General features: G+C 42.6%; 1 protein-coding gene across 1 annotated transcript; it reads right to left on the bottom strand.

Annotated features, from left to right (window-relative positions):
• Positions 1-46: 46 nt before the first annotated feature.
• Positions 47-12212, bottom strand: lyrm2 (LYR motif containing 2). The gene is made up of 3 exons (XM_072553752.1): positions 12109-12212; positions 6337-6477; positions 47-966 (listed from the first exon to the last, which is right to left on the bottom strand). Exons 1-3 carry the CDS (start codon positions 12151-12153, stop codon positions 889-891), a joined length of 264 nt encoding a protein of 87 aa, XP_072409853.1. The 5' UTR covers positions 12154-12212; the 3' UTR covers positions 47-888.
• Positions 12213-15150: the final 2938 nt, after the last annotated feature.

Genomic DNA, 15150 nt, shown 5'->3' on the forward strand with positions numbered 1-15150 from the left:
ACAATCCCACAGCCTCAGCTCAGGCAATAAATCATAGACACTAATAAAACACTAATATTTTTACTTTAAGCATTTCTTTTAAATAATATACCCTCTTAGTGGCCTCCGTATAATCACAAATATCTTTCAGACTACCCATGAAAAATGGTTGTGGATATACAGAGCCTCAACATTTTAAAAACAGCAACAGCATAATATAACAATGAACTGCAGCTACTGGAGACACAAAAACAGGAACAGGAAGTGCCACAGCATCTGTGGGAAGAAAAACAAAGTTAATGTTTCGATTCCAGTGACCTTTCAGTGCGTTCCACTTAGAGTAAATAAGTGTGTTCATAAACAGGCAGTGATAACTGACACCAAATAAGGATCCAAGTGGGAGAATCAGTCTGAAAATCACTGCATTTAACACGAAGTGAAATTTTCACTACATATTACAATTTATACAATTACTTTCTTTACTCTCCCATACAGTACAAGAAACCAGTACTTAGACTTTGTTTAAGTAAATATTACAAAAGGAGCAGCCTTTCATAAGCTGGATATCTTCAATGATTAACTGCACCCAATTATAAAGAGGCTAAACAGGTCACAAAGTAGTCTATAGCCTACTCCAGTGTATTTCATTACATTCACTTCCCAAAATGTTACATTTTGATCTTGCACACCATGAATCATATAATATTACCCAAACATCTTAAAATCAATTTGCTGGAAAATGCAACTTTAATTCATTCTAACAGTTTAATTGTAAGTGGCGTGACGGAATCACTACTGGCAAATTGATGGAAGACTTTCTTCAAAGCCCAGAATAGATGTTCCGAACAGGTATCAGCAGGTCCATGTAAGTGTTCTGGAAAATCTTAACCATCTCTGCTTTTTTTTTCTTTATTTGGCTAATTGAAGCATTTTTTCTAGCTCCTTAAGTTGCAGATTTCCATGAGTGAGCATCATTCTCACTGCATCCTGTATTGAAATAGAGAACAAGGTTTTAGTACATGACTAGAATTATCAGAATGTTATCCTACATAGTTATGTAAAGAGAGCTTAAAATAAAAAACTCATTACAGATACCTAGAAGGAATTTGCATTTTTATAGTGCCTACCAAGCTCCTGAAACAGACAGAAGCTAATAAAATGCAATCACTACTTTGTTAAGCTGCTGATGTGTGAATAGGAAGGTCTCAGCTAACTGACCAGTTAATCTGACTTGGTAATGTTAAGGATAAACATTGGACAAGACTTGCAAGAAGCGACTTGTGGAAATAAAGACTGTATGAAGACATGAGTAGGCAGAACTTGGCTTTCTGTCACAGCTGCAAGTTGAGATGTCGGACACATTTTGCTTAGTATTACACCCTGTAATGCCAGACCACATTATGTGAAAAACAAAATTCTGTAGATGTTGGAAATCTGAAACAAAAAACAGAAAATTCTAGCAACAGCACGTTTGGCAGAATCTGTCGGAAGTGTGTTATAAAGCTGACTTTTTCTGTTGGAGGTGTAGTCTTTACTCACTCTTTAATCCCCCCACTGCCTTAGCAGTGCCACTTGGCAGGAGCTTCTAGAGACAGAGGTGAGCTGACGGCTAAGCTGTCACGTTAAAAGATGGCACCATTCCCAGAAACATCTGCCTAGTTCTTCAAAGGCTCATCCACAAAGTCAAACCTATAGGTCAGTGACGGGCTCCCTCATTCTCACAAACCTCCCATTCATCGGTCAGAATGAACATCACTTGCATGGGCACTTGGAAACCCTTTGCAAAAGCTTTTAAATCTCCCAAAGTCATCACAAGTCACATTCTCCATTGATGGTAATCCAATTTGTGGGTTCATAGCTCTACTCAACTTGCAGCTGTGACAGAAAGCCAAGTTCTGCCTACTCATGCCCCCCAATAGCAGCAGAGATGTGGAGAAACAGATTGGGAAACAGATTTTGGAAAGGTGCAGAAGCCACAGGGTCGTAGTCATGGGCGACTTCAACTTCCCAAATATTGATTGGAAGCTCTTTCGATCAAGTAGATTGGATGGGGCGGTGTTTGTGCAGTGTGTCCAGGAAGCTTTTCTAACGCAGTATGTAGATTGTCCAACCAGAGGGGAGGCCATATTGGATTTGGTACTCGGTAACGAACCGGGACAAGTGGTGGGCTTGTTGGTGGGTGAACATTTTGGTGATGGCGACCACAATTCTGTGACTTTCACCTTGGTTATGGAGAGAGATAGGTGCGCACAACAAGGTAGATTTTACAATTGGGGGAAGGGAAATTACGATGCTGTAAGACAGGATTTGAGGAGCATACGTTGGGAGCATAGGCTGTTAGGGAAGGATGTGGTGGAAATGTGGGACTTTTTCAAGGAGCAGATACGACGTGTCCTTGATATGTATGTACCGATCAGGCAGGAAAGAAATGGTCGTGTGAGGGAGCCTTGGTTGACGAGGGAGGTTGAATGTCTAGTAAAGAGGAAGAAGGAGGCTTACATAAGGTTGAGGAAACAAGGTTCAGACAGAGCAGTGGAGGGATACAGGATAGCCAGAAGGGACCTGAAGAAAGGGATTAGGAGAGCTAAGAGAGGGCATGAAAAATCCCTGGCGGATAGGATCAAGGATAACCCCAAGGCATTCTATGCATATGTGAGAAACCTGAGAATGACGGGAACGAGGGTAGGTCCGATCAAGGACAGTGGTGGGAGACTGTGTATTGAGTCGGAAGAGATAGGAGAGGTCTTGAACAAGTACTTCTCTTCAGTATTTACGAACGAGAGGGACCGTATTGTTGAAGAGGAGAGTGTGAAACGGACTGATAAGCTAGAAGAGATACCTGTTAGGAAGGAAGATGTGTTGGACATTTTGAACAACTTGAGGATAGACAAGTCCCCCGGGCCTGATGGGATATATCCTAGGATTATGTGGGAAGCAAGAGAGGAAATTGCAGTACCGTTGGCAATGATCTTCTCGTCTTCACTGGCAACTGGGGTGGTACCAGGGGACTGGAGAGTAGCGAATGTTGTGCCCCTGTTCAAAAAAGGGAATAGGGATAACCCCGGGAATTACAGGCCAGTTAGTCTTACTTCTGTGGCAGGCAAAGTAATGGAAAGGGTACTGAGGGATAGGATTTACGAGTATCTGGAAAGACACTGCTTGATTAGGGACAGCCAGCACGGATTTGTGAAGGGTAGGTCTTGCCTTACAAGTCTTATTGAATTCTTCGAGGAGGTGACCAAGCATGTGGATGAGGGTAGAGCAGTGGATGTAGTGTACATGGATTTTAGTAAGGCATTTGATAAGGTTCCCCATGGTAGGCTTATGCGGAAAGTCAGGAGGCATGGGATAGAGGGAAATTTGGCCAATTGGATAGAAAACTGGCTAACCGGTAGAAGTCAGAGAGTGGTGGTAGATGGTAAATATTCAGCATGGAGTCCAGTTACAAGTGGAGTTCCGCAGGGATCAGTTCTGGGTCCTCTGCTGTTTGTAATTTTTATTAATGACTTAGAGGAGGGAGTCGAAGGGTGGGTCAGTAAATTTGCAGATGATACAAAGATAGGTGGAGTTGTGGACAGTGAGGAGGGCTGTTGTCGGCTGCAGAGGGACTTAGATAGGATGCAGAGCTGGGCTGAGGAGTGGCAGATGGAGTTCAACCCTGCCAAGTGTGAGGTTGTCCATTTTGGAAGAACAAATAAGAATGCGGAATACAGGGTTAATGGTAGGGTTCTTGGTCAGGTGGAGGAACAGAGGGATCTTGGGGTCTATGTACATAGATCTTTGAAGGTTGCCACTCAGGTGGATAGAGTTTGTAAGAAGGCCTATGGAGTATTATCGTTCATTAGCAGAGGGATTGAATTCAAGAGTCGTGAGGTGATGTTGCAGCTGTACAGGACTTTGGTTAGGCCACATTTGGAGTACGGTGTGCAGTTCTGGTCGCCTCACTTTAGGAAAGATGTGGAAGCTTTGGAGAGGGTGCAGAGAAGATTTACCAGGATGTTGCCTGGAATGGAGAGTAGGTCGTACGAGGATAGGTTGAGAGTTCTCGGCCTTTTCTCGTTGGAACGGCGAAGGATGAGGGGTGACTTGATAGAGGTTTATAAGATGATCAGAGGAATAGATAGAGTAGACAGTCAGAAACTTTTTCCCCGGGTACAACAGAGTGTTACAAGGGGACATAAATTTAAGGTGAAGGGTGGAAGGTATAGGGGAGATGTCAGGGGTGGGTTCTTTACCCAGAGAGTGGTGGGGGCATGGAATGCGCTGCCCGAGGGAGTGGTAGAGTCAGATTCATTGGCGACCTTTAAGCGGCATTTGGATAGGTACATGGATGGGTGCTTAATCTAGGATAGAAGTTCGGCACAACATCGTGGGCCGAAGGGCCTGTTCTGTGCTGTATTGTTCTATGTTCTATGAATTGGAAGGGCTTCCAAATTGTAGTCACCCTCACACAAATTCTGGAAATTCTAAACTGTGCACTTTGAATATGGTGCGTCAGCTTTGAAACAGGAGTGTGTATGGTTCACACCCTGTCCCTTTCCCACACTGAAGAAACCAACTGGTAGTGGGCACCGGAACCGGCACAATCTTCTGATGCAGTGCTCAGCGGCTCCCATGAGGTCCCATTTCACAAAACCTGGAGACTGCAGATGCTGGAATCCAAAGTAGACAGGCAGGAGGCTGGAAAAACACTGTTAGGCAGTGGGCATCAGGAGGTAGAGAAGTCGACGTTTTGAGTGCAACCCTTCTTCAGGACTGGGAGTGGGTGCTGGGGCAGCTGCAGATAACGGGGGTGGCGGAAATAGGGTGGTGAAGTGGAGATAGGTGAAGAGAGACAGAGGGTATGACCTGGTTGGTCGGTGAAGTGGAGATAGGTGAAGAGAGACAGAGGGTATGACCTGGTTGGTCAATGGGACAAATGAATCTGGTTGGTGGCAGGAAGGAGTGGAAGGGAGGGGGAGGGGTTGGGAAGGGAGTTGGGGGATGGGTCACAGACAAAGAACAAAGAACAAAAGAACAAAATAACAAAGAAAATTACAACACAAGAACAGGGCCTTTGGTCCACCAAGCCTGCATCGATAAAGATCCTCTATCTAAACCTGTCACCTATTTTCTAACGATCTGTATCCCTCTGCTCCCTACCCATTTATGTGTCTGTCTAGCTACATCTTAAATGACGCGGTCGTGCCCGCCTCTACCTCCTCCGCTGGCAACGTGATCCAGGCACCCACCACCCTCTCTGCATGAAGAATTTTTCATTCATATCTCCCTTAAACTTTTCCCACTCACCTTGAACTCATGACCCCTAGTAAATGAGTCCCCCATTCTGGGGAAAGATTCTCACTACCCAATATGCCTATACCTCTCGTGATTATGTAGCCCTCAATCAGGTCCCAACCCAACACCCATCTTTCTAATGAAAATAAACTAATCTACTCAGCCTCTTTTCATAGCTAGCACCCTCCAGAGCAGGCAACATCCTGGTGAACTTCCTCTGTACTGTCTCCAAGGCATCCACATCCTTTTGGTAATGTGGTGACCAGAAGGCAGTATTCCAAAAGGGGCCAAACCAAAGTTTTATACAATTGTAACATGACATGCCAACTCGTACTCAATACCCCATCCGATGAAGGAAAGCATGCCATATGCCTTCTTGGCCAGTCTATCAACCTGCATTGCCACCTTCAGGGTATAATTGACCTGAACACCCAGTTCTCTTTGACCTTCCATCCAAATTAAATTTAAGAAAATTATCATTGGAATGCAATTTGAGGAGGTGAAAAAGGTGAAGGGGATGTGGGAGGGTGGAATGAAGAATAAAGGGACACTGTGATATGGTGGAGTATAAGACAGATTAAACAATGAAAGGTTTCAGCATTAAAAGCCAAATGAACTAGGAAGGGGGATCCTCGATTGATTCTCTCAGGAAGCCATAGCTTCCTCACAGCCTCCTGTATGGACTCTGTTCCATTCTCCAGGCTTTTCCATCTCCACTGAGTGTATTTGGATGATACACCCTTTCCAGTTGGATTCCTTTTTCCTCAAGCAAGATATTCTGCCAACCTGGTTGATGGAACCCTCAATAATAACCATGCTATTTCTGTTCTCTTGCACTCCCCCCTCTCTCTATCAGAACTACAGTTGCTTTTCTTCTCACCTTCCAATTTACCAGCTTCAGTAACCAGCACAAGATCTGCCACTGATTACATTATTATCCAGTAGATGTTGTTATCCAAACTGACATTTGTAGCAGCACACTTTAGATACTAGTCAGGAAAAGTAAGGAAAGTGACCTCACGTTTTCCAAGTCATATACATTAAAAGCAGCAAAAACATATTTACGTAACAGTAACTTACTTCATCTGTAGCATTCTTATTCTGTTTGAATTCATGTCTTGCCCAATTCTTAAGATATTGTTTATCTCCTTCATTTGGAATCTGATGAATCACTTTCAATATCTTCCTGTACAAACTCAGAACCTTCTGTCGATGCACAAACTGGAAAATTGACAAGTCACATAATCACAATACAATTCATAATATGGAGAAAAAAAATTCTCATTTTAAATAAAGCACGATGTTCCTTTTGCAAGGTACACTTTTCCTTTTGCAAGGTACATTTATGGTACTGATATCAAAAACTATAACATGGATTATGTGCAGAATAAAACCTCCTCTGCTGCATCCCACCCATAAGATTCAAATTCAATCTTAGAAAAGCAACTTCACTGTATAACTGGAATCACTGGACAATGCTAGTCCCATTGCCAATTACAGATGGACAATGATGACAGAAACAATCAGAAAACGTTTAGAGCCATTCAATCTGTCAATTCATAGAACCAGCATGATTACTGCACAGAAAGTGTGGCACAGTGGCTAGCACTGCTACCTCACAATGCCAGGGGCCTGGGTTTGAATCCAACCTTGGGCGACTGTCTGTGTGGAATTTGCACGTACTCCCAGTGTCTCCTCCTACAATCCAAAGATGTGCAGGTTATGTGAGTTGGCCATGCTAAATTGCCCATAGTGTTCAGGGATGTGTAAGTTAGGTGCATTAGTTAGGGGTAAATGTAGAGTAGTAGGGGATTGGGGTCTGGGTGGGTTACTCTTCGGAGGGTCGGTGTGGACTTGTTGGGCCAAATGGTCTGTTTCCACACTGGAGGGATTCCATATCAAAAAAGAAAGCAGCCTGCTGGGTCCATGCTGACCCTTGTCAGGTCTGGGTCAGCTCTTGCCAGGAACAATCCATCCAGTTCCACAACTTGCTCTTTTCACCTGCAGTTTTTCTCTTCAAACTAATTATCTTAGTTTTTTTTGAAAATCTCAATTGAATCTCTTTACAAAAACCTTCAGGTTCTGTGGCCACATCATCCACTTTCTGCAGAACAAGTTTTCGTCTGTGTCACCATCGCTTCTTTTATAAATCCCATTAAATCTGTGTTCTGTGATTCTCCATTCTTCTGCCAACTGGAAGTTTATCCCTTCTACTCTGTCCAAACCCCTTACAATTTCAAATATGTATTTAAAATTCTCTTGATCTTCGCTTCACTAAGTAGAACAGCCTCAGCTTCTCATGTCTATTTACAAAATACATTTAGAGTCATAGAGTCATAGAAACAAACTCTTCGGTCCAACCTGTCCATGACGACTAGATATCCCAACCCAATCTAGTCCCACCTGCCAGCACCCGGCCCATATCCCTCCAAACCCTTCCTATACATATACTCATCCAATCGCCTCTTCGATGTTGCAATTGTACCAGCCTCCACCATTTCCTCTGGCAGCTCAATCCATACACATACCACCCTCTGTGTGAAAAAGTTGCCCCATATGTCTCTTTTATATCTTTCCCCTCTCACCCTAAACCTATGCCCTCTAGTTCTGGACTCCCCCACCCCAGGGAAAAGACTTTGCCAATTTACCCTATCCATGCCCCTCATAATTTTGTAAATCTCTATTAAGTCACCCCTTAGCTTCTGATGCTCCAGGGAACACAGCCCCAGCCTGTTCAGCCTCTTCCTATAGCTCAAATCCTCCAGCCCTGGCAACATCCTTGTAAATCTTTTCTGAACCCTTTCAAGTTTCACAACATCTTTCCAATAGGATGGAGACCAGAATTGCATGCGATATTCTAACAGTGGCCTAACCAATGACCTGTACAGCCGCAATATGACCTCCCAACTTCTGTACTCAATATGTTGATCAATAAAAGAAAACATACCAACTGCCTTCTTCACTATCCTATCTATCTACGACTCCACTTTCAAGGAGCTATGAACCTGCACTCCAAGGTCTCTTTGTTCAGCAACCCTAGGACCTTACCATTAAGTCCTGCTAAGATTTGCTTTCCCAAAATGCAGCACGTCACATTTATCTGAATTAAACTCCATCTGCCACTTCTAAGCCCACTGGCCCATCTGGTCAAGATCCTGTTGTAATCTAAGGTAACCCTCTTCGTTGTCAACTACACCTCCAATTTTGGTGTCCTATGCAAACTTACTAACTGTACGTCTTATGCTCGCATCCAAATCATTTATGTAAATGACAAAAAGTAGAAGACCCAGCACCGATCCTTGTGGCAGTCCACTGGTCATAGGCCTCCAGTCTGAAAAACAACCCTCCACCACCACCCTCTGTCTTCTACCTTTGAGCCAGTTCTGAATCCAAATGGCTAGTTCTCCCTGTATTCCGTGAGATCTAACCTTGCTAATCAGTTTCCCATGGGGAACCTTGTCAAACGCCTTACTGAAGTCCATATAGATCACATCTACTACTCTGCCCTCATCAATCATCTGAAAAAAAATTGACTGCTAAGTCTTATCTGCCATGACTATCTAAGCTATGGCCTGCAAACATGTATCCACTCTCAAAGAGCAGCTAGGTACCAGGTTTATCTCTTGTTGAACAGAGGTATTATATTGACAGCCTTCCAGTCATATGACACAAATTCCATATCAAAGAATTTTAAATGATTGTTGTTAAAGCCTTTGCAATTTCTTCTGATTCCCCACTGCATTCTAAACAGCAGAGTATCAGAGCCTAGTGCCTTTTAAAATGTTTTCTAATGAATACTTGCTTGTCTACAACAACCTGAACTAATTGCTCCATTTCCTCCTCTTGTACCCTTGAATTCTCATTACCACTGTTTTGTGTGAGTACTGAGGTGAATGTTTTGCCAATCCTGTATTTGTAGATCAGTAGGAGCCAGAAAGACTGTGCTTCATGATTTCTGGGGGAAACTCCATCAATCCATGTTAAACTCAACTCTAGATATTATAGATCAAAGACTCTTATTCTCAACACCAAGAAAGCAACTGAGTTAACATTTTGACTCCAGTACGACTTCTTTTAGAACTAGAAAACCTGTATGTCTTAATGAACAAATATATTTGTTCTGCAAATCTTTAATAGACTAGAGAAGGAGAAAGGGATTGGAAATTTGAAAAAAAAAATTATTAGATGGAAAAGGGCCCAAGTTCCTCCTGTGCCTTTTATCAACCTTGTAGTTACTTTTAAAATTCATTTAATGTAGATGCCACTGACTGGGCTAGTGTTTATTACTCATACCTAATACCGCAAAGGTAAGTTTAGAGTCAGCTACATTGCTGTGGGTCTGGTGTCGCATGTAGGCTAGACTTCCTTCCCTAATGGAGTTTCAGAATAATCAATATTGGTTACATGGTCATCATTAAGAGTCATAGAAGTGTACAGCACAGTAAAAGGCCCTTCAGTCTAACTCGTCCATGCCAATCAGATATCCTAACCTAATCTAGTCCATTTGCCAGCACTTGGCCCATATTCCTCTAAACCCTTCCTATTCATATACCCATCCAGATGCCTTTTAAATATTGTAATTGCACCAGCCTCCACCACTTCCTCTGGCAGCTCATTCCATACACACATGAAAAAGTTGCCCCTTAGGTCCATTTTAAATTTTTTCCCTCTCACCCTAAACCTATGCCCTCTAGTTCTGGGCTCCCCCACCTCATGGAAAATACCCTGTTCATTTAGCCTATTCATGCCCCTCATGATTTTATAAACCTCTATGAGGTCACGCCTCAGCCTCCGCGCTCCAAGGAAAACAGCCCCAGCCTATTCAGTCTTTCCCTGCAGCTCAAACCCTGTAGCCCTGGTAACATTCTTGTAAATCTTTTCTGAATCCTTTCAAGTTCCACAACATCCTTCCAATAGTCAACACATTCAAATGAACTGTAGACAGTATGTCTCACCTGTAGAGTTAATAACAAAGAAAAAGTCATTGAACCATGTACTTGTGGAGGTGCTAAATAACTCTGTCTAACTGTAAGAATGAAGATTGGATCCTTGGTCAGACTACTTTTTATTCCACATTTTTTATTGAATTCAAATTTCACTACCTGCCATAGTGTGATTTGAGCCCATATCTGCAGAACACTAGCCTGAGATTACAATTCCAGTGACTGTACAACTAAGCCAGCATCTCCCCTCCAAGGCATAGTAACAATGAGACTGGAGTTGTCCACTTATTATAGCAATCAACCTTTATGAATTAGTTAACAGATGCACACACAAAGCAAGTAAAATCCCAATAATAAGTTTTAGAACAGCAAGTCCAGAGAATGAAATATACTTTCCAAATGTTAACATTACTGTTACAATTGATGTGAACATACCTATCTGTCAAACAGTATAGCACACATTGGGTGCAGACATCCACCATTTCCAAATGGACTTCTAATTTACTACTTAAAGTGCAACAAAAATCACTGGTAAAAGACAGAACACAGATTGACCCACACACACAAAAAAAATTCCTGATGAAGGGCTTATGTCCGAAACATCAACTCTCCTGCTCCTCGGATGCTGCCTGACCTGCTGTGCTTTTCCAGCACCACACTCTCGATCAAAAAAAAACTATCTGTTCTCTCCACAAATGCAAGTGTTTGTTGAATATTTCTAACATTGCTCTGCCTTTATTTTGAAGTTAAAAATCACATGACACCAGCAATACATGAGAAATGCAACTGCAGTGATAAGGGGTTGCAGAGGAAGGATCTAAAACTAATCACAAGCGGCTGCGAACTTTTGTGAAGATTTAACAAGGAATCAAAATGAAAACAAACCAAAAGTCAGGATCCAGATGTGCAAGCAATAAAAGTATCAAAACAGAAGGATTAAATGGAAGCAGAAAATGGTGGGGACACACTCGGGGTGGGGTCAGTGCTTCTGTGAGGATCTGCTGCAGATATTTTAGCGTCTACTCATAACATAACATGAGAACATAAGAACGCGGAGCAGGAGTTGGCCATTTGACCCTCTGAGCCTGCTCCGCCATTCAATAAGACCATGGTTGATCTTTTCATGGCCTCAGCTCCACTTACCCGTTCTCTCACGATAACCCTTAATTCTTTTACTTTCAAAACATTATCTTGGCTTTAAAAATATTTACTGAGGTAGCCTCAACAACTCCACTGGGCAGGGAATTCCATAGATTCACAACTCTCTGGGTGAAGAAGTCCTAAATCTACTTCCCATAATTTTGAGGTTATGCCCTCGTCTTAGTTTCAAATGTCAGTGGAAACATCCTCTCTACTTCTATCTTGTCTATTCCCTTCATAGTTTCATATGTTTCTATAAGATGTCCCTTCACTCATCTAAATTTCAATGAATACAATCCCAGTCTACTCAGTCTCTCCTCAACTGAGATGTTATGACACATTCGTGGGGCAGGTGGCACTTATACTCAGGGTCATTACCACCGTGGCACAGATGCAGGTGTCTCCAAGAATGGACAGTATTTTAAAATCAACGTGTTCTGACAAATTGCGACCACGTCAGGGGCAGATGGGACTTGAACGCGCACCTCCCCGGCCCACAGGTAGAGACTCTGCCAGTGCGCTGTGAGAGCCCTAATCTCCAGGGGAAGGGTGTTGCTGCGCTCTGAGCGGTGGTGCTCAGCTGTCATCGGGATTTCCTGCACGTTCTGTTCCAGTTGTGATGTCATGAGTTTGGAACCCCGGGTGAACGGGCACGTTCTACTCCCATTGTGATGTCGTGAGTTTGGAACCCCGGGTGAACGGGCACGTTCTACTCCCATTGCGATGTCGTGAGTTTGGAACCCCGGGTGAACGGCACTCCAACTCTCACCTGTCTCAGGTTTAGCACACCCGGCGGTAATCTGGCTGCCGCCATCTGCAAGGCGCGCGTTGATGCTCTCACAGTAGGACCGCCTCCTCCGGGGGCGGAGACAACCCAGGACGACTCTTCCCAAGATAAAATACTACCAATTCTGAAAGACCTGAAATGTGAAATAAAAACCAGCCCGCAGCAAATGTTAGTGATGTTCAGCGAATCTCCAGGCGTCGGCGAAGAGAAACACTTTGCACTTTTCATCAGAACGTTACGTTAAGCGTTGCTTCTCCCCTTTGACGCATGGCAGCATATTGATGTCGTTTAGAATCCGGAAAATGTTTTGAAGGATGTGGGATGAAAAGCTGTTATTAATTAATGCAATACAATCACTGTCGATTGCTCTTAGATCAGTTAGGTTTCAGAGACTTTTATTGATTCTTGTTGCACTGCTGATCAGAAGTAGGTAAAGTTCGGTTAAAATCTGCAAAAGATCAATACTGAATGATTTAAGTTTTGTTTGAGTTTGCTCTATTATTGTCACATCTACCAAGATATAGTGAAAAGTGGTGTATTGCATGCAATACAGACAGATCGAATCATACAAAATGAATCAGAATAGAACAGAGTGCAGAATACAGCGTTACAGCTACAGAGAAGGTGCAGAGAGATCAACATTAACATTTGAGAAGTACATTCAAAAGTATGATAACAGCCAGGGAGCAGCTGTTCTTGAGTCTTCTTGATTTGGAGATGCCGGTGTTGGACTGGGGTGTACAAAGTTAAAAATCACACAACACCAGGTTATAGTCCAACAGGTTTAATTGGAAGCACACTAGCTTTCGGAGTGTCGCTCCTTCATCAGGTGGAAGTGGAGGGCTCAATCCTAACAGAATTTATAGCAAAAATTTGCAGTGTGATGTAACTGAAATTATACATTGGAAAATTGATTGTCTGTTAAGCATTTCATCTGTTAGAATACCGTGATAGTTTCACTTTCATGTGTAAATCACAAAACCTTTCTTTTAAAAAGTTGCATTTTTAAAAAGTTAGCTGTCAACAATGGGGATAGCTAGACAATATGTTGAAGGAGTTGCCCCCCCCCCCCCCCCCGTGTTCTCTATCTATGCCATTATTTTTAGATTAATTCTAATCTAAAAAGTGATATAACTGAGTTCTACATGAGTGCATGCAGTTTTTGAGCAAAGTACAATGTAACCCTGAAAATACAAATTCACCCCACAAAATATATCTGTGCATGTGGGTCTTTGTTTGTGTGTGTGTGTATCTGTCTGTCTGGGTTGGGGGTTGTGAGTGTGAGAATGTATGTGTAGTGAGTGCAGAGTGTATCTGGACACACACATACACAGATGCACACAGATGCGCACACACCCTTACAGACACACGTACTCCCTCACAGACTTAAGACACTTTGCACTCACTACACACACACATATACACTTTCTCACACTCACAACCCCCAACCCAGACAGAAACACACACACACACACACACACACAAAGACCCACACGCACACATATATTTTGTGGGGTGAATTTGTACTTGCAGGGTTACATTGTACTTTGCTCAAAAACTGCATGAATTCAGTCAAACTCCATTATCTCACTTTTTAGATTGGAATCAATCTAAATATCATGGCATAGACAGAGAAAACAGGGGGCTAACACCTTCAATATATTGTCTAGCTATCACCATTGTTAGCAGCTAACCCAAGAATGCAACTTTTTAAAAAAAGGTTGTGATTTACACATGAAAGAAGTGAAACTATCACTGTATTCTAACAGATGAAAGACTTAACAGACAATCAGTTTCTCAATGTATAATTTCAGTTACATCCCACTGTGAATTTTTGCTATAAATTCTGTTAGGATTGATCCCTCCACTACCACCTGATGAACCAGCAATGCTTCGAAAGCTAGTGTTCTTCCAATTAAACCTGTTGGACTATAACCTGGTGTTGTGTGATTTTTAACTTTGATCTGTAAGTGCACTCAAACTTTTATGTTTTCTCCCTAACAAGAGGGTGGAAGAGAGATGAACTGGAGCGGGAGGGGTCTTTGATTCTGTTGGTTGCTTTCCCGAGACAGCGGGAAATATAGATGGAATTAATGGATGGAAGGCTGGTTTGCTTGATGGACTGAGTGTGTTCACAAGTTTAGGTGTGTTTTGTCATTTTAGTGATAACAATGTTTGTGCTGCCCCAAGACTGGTCTCTGGCCATGTGCTTCAACTTTCCAAAGTCTAATTCTGAAGCTTGCTACTGTTTATAGGATATATTTTCTGTAGAAGAATGCTGCTATGATTCCTCTTGATTAGGTGTAAGGGTCTATTTGGTTTACATTGGTAACAGTTCAATTACTATGGAGTTATACTTGGAGAGGTTGTTATGGTGCAGTGGTTAGCACTGCTGCCTCTCAGTGCCAGGGTCTCAGGGTTTATTCCAACCTCGGGCAACTCTGTGTGGAGTTTGCATGTTCTCCCTGTGTCTGTGAGAGTTTCCTCCCACAATCTAAAGATGTGCAGGTTAGGTGAATTGGCTATGCTAAATTGCCCAGTGTCCAGAAATGTGTAGGATAGGTGCATTAGTCAGGGGTAAATATAGGATAGGGGAATGGGTCTGAGGGTGGGTTATTCTTCAGAGGGTCAGTATGGACTTGTTAGGCCAAAGGGCCTGTTCCTACACTGTAGAGATTCTAAGTTCTAAGAAGATATAGTTTATTGCAGTTATGCTTGGTTTTTAAGCTTTGGTAAAAATGTCTGTGAATAAAGGTTTGCTGTCCACAAGAGCTGGAGATATTCTACCTTGTAATCAATCACCAAAACTAGTGTGACACCAGATTGTGTGGAACTTAATGCAATCTCCAACATTAACCCATTCAGAACCATCATCTTATGCATGATGTGTGTGATGATCCTACTTCTTTAACAAGGCTGTGTTGTCCTTAGTTTTTTTTAAATCAGGTGGTCGTAATAGCACAGGTTCCAAAAGGTCAGGGGTTGAAGGTTTTTAGGGCCAATTTGATTATAGCAAACAGATAC

The sequence above is a fragment of the Chiloscyllium punctatum genome, chromosome 3 (genome assembly GCF_047496795.1).
Source record: "Chiloscyllium punctatum isolate Juve2018m chromosome 3, sChiPun1.3, whole genome shotgun sequence".
In the NCBI taxonomy this organism is placed as follows: Eukaryota; Metazoa; Chordata; class Chondrichthyes; order Orectolobiformes; family Hemiscylliidae; genus Chiloscyllium; species Chiloscyllium punctatum.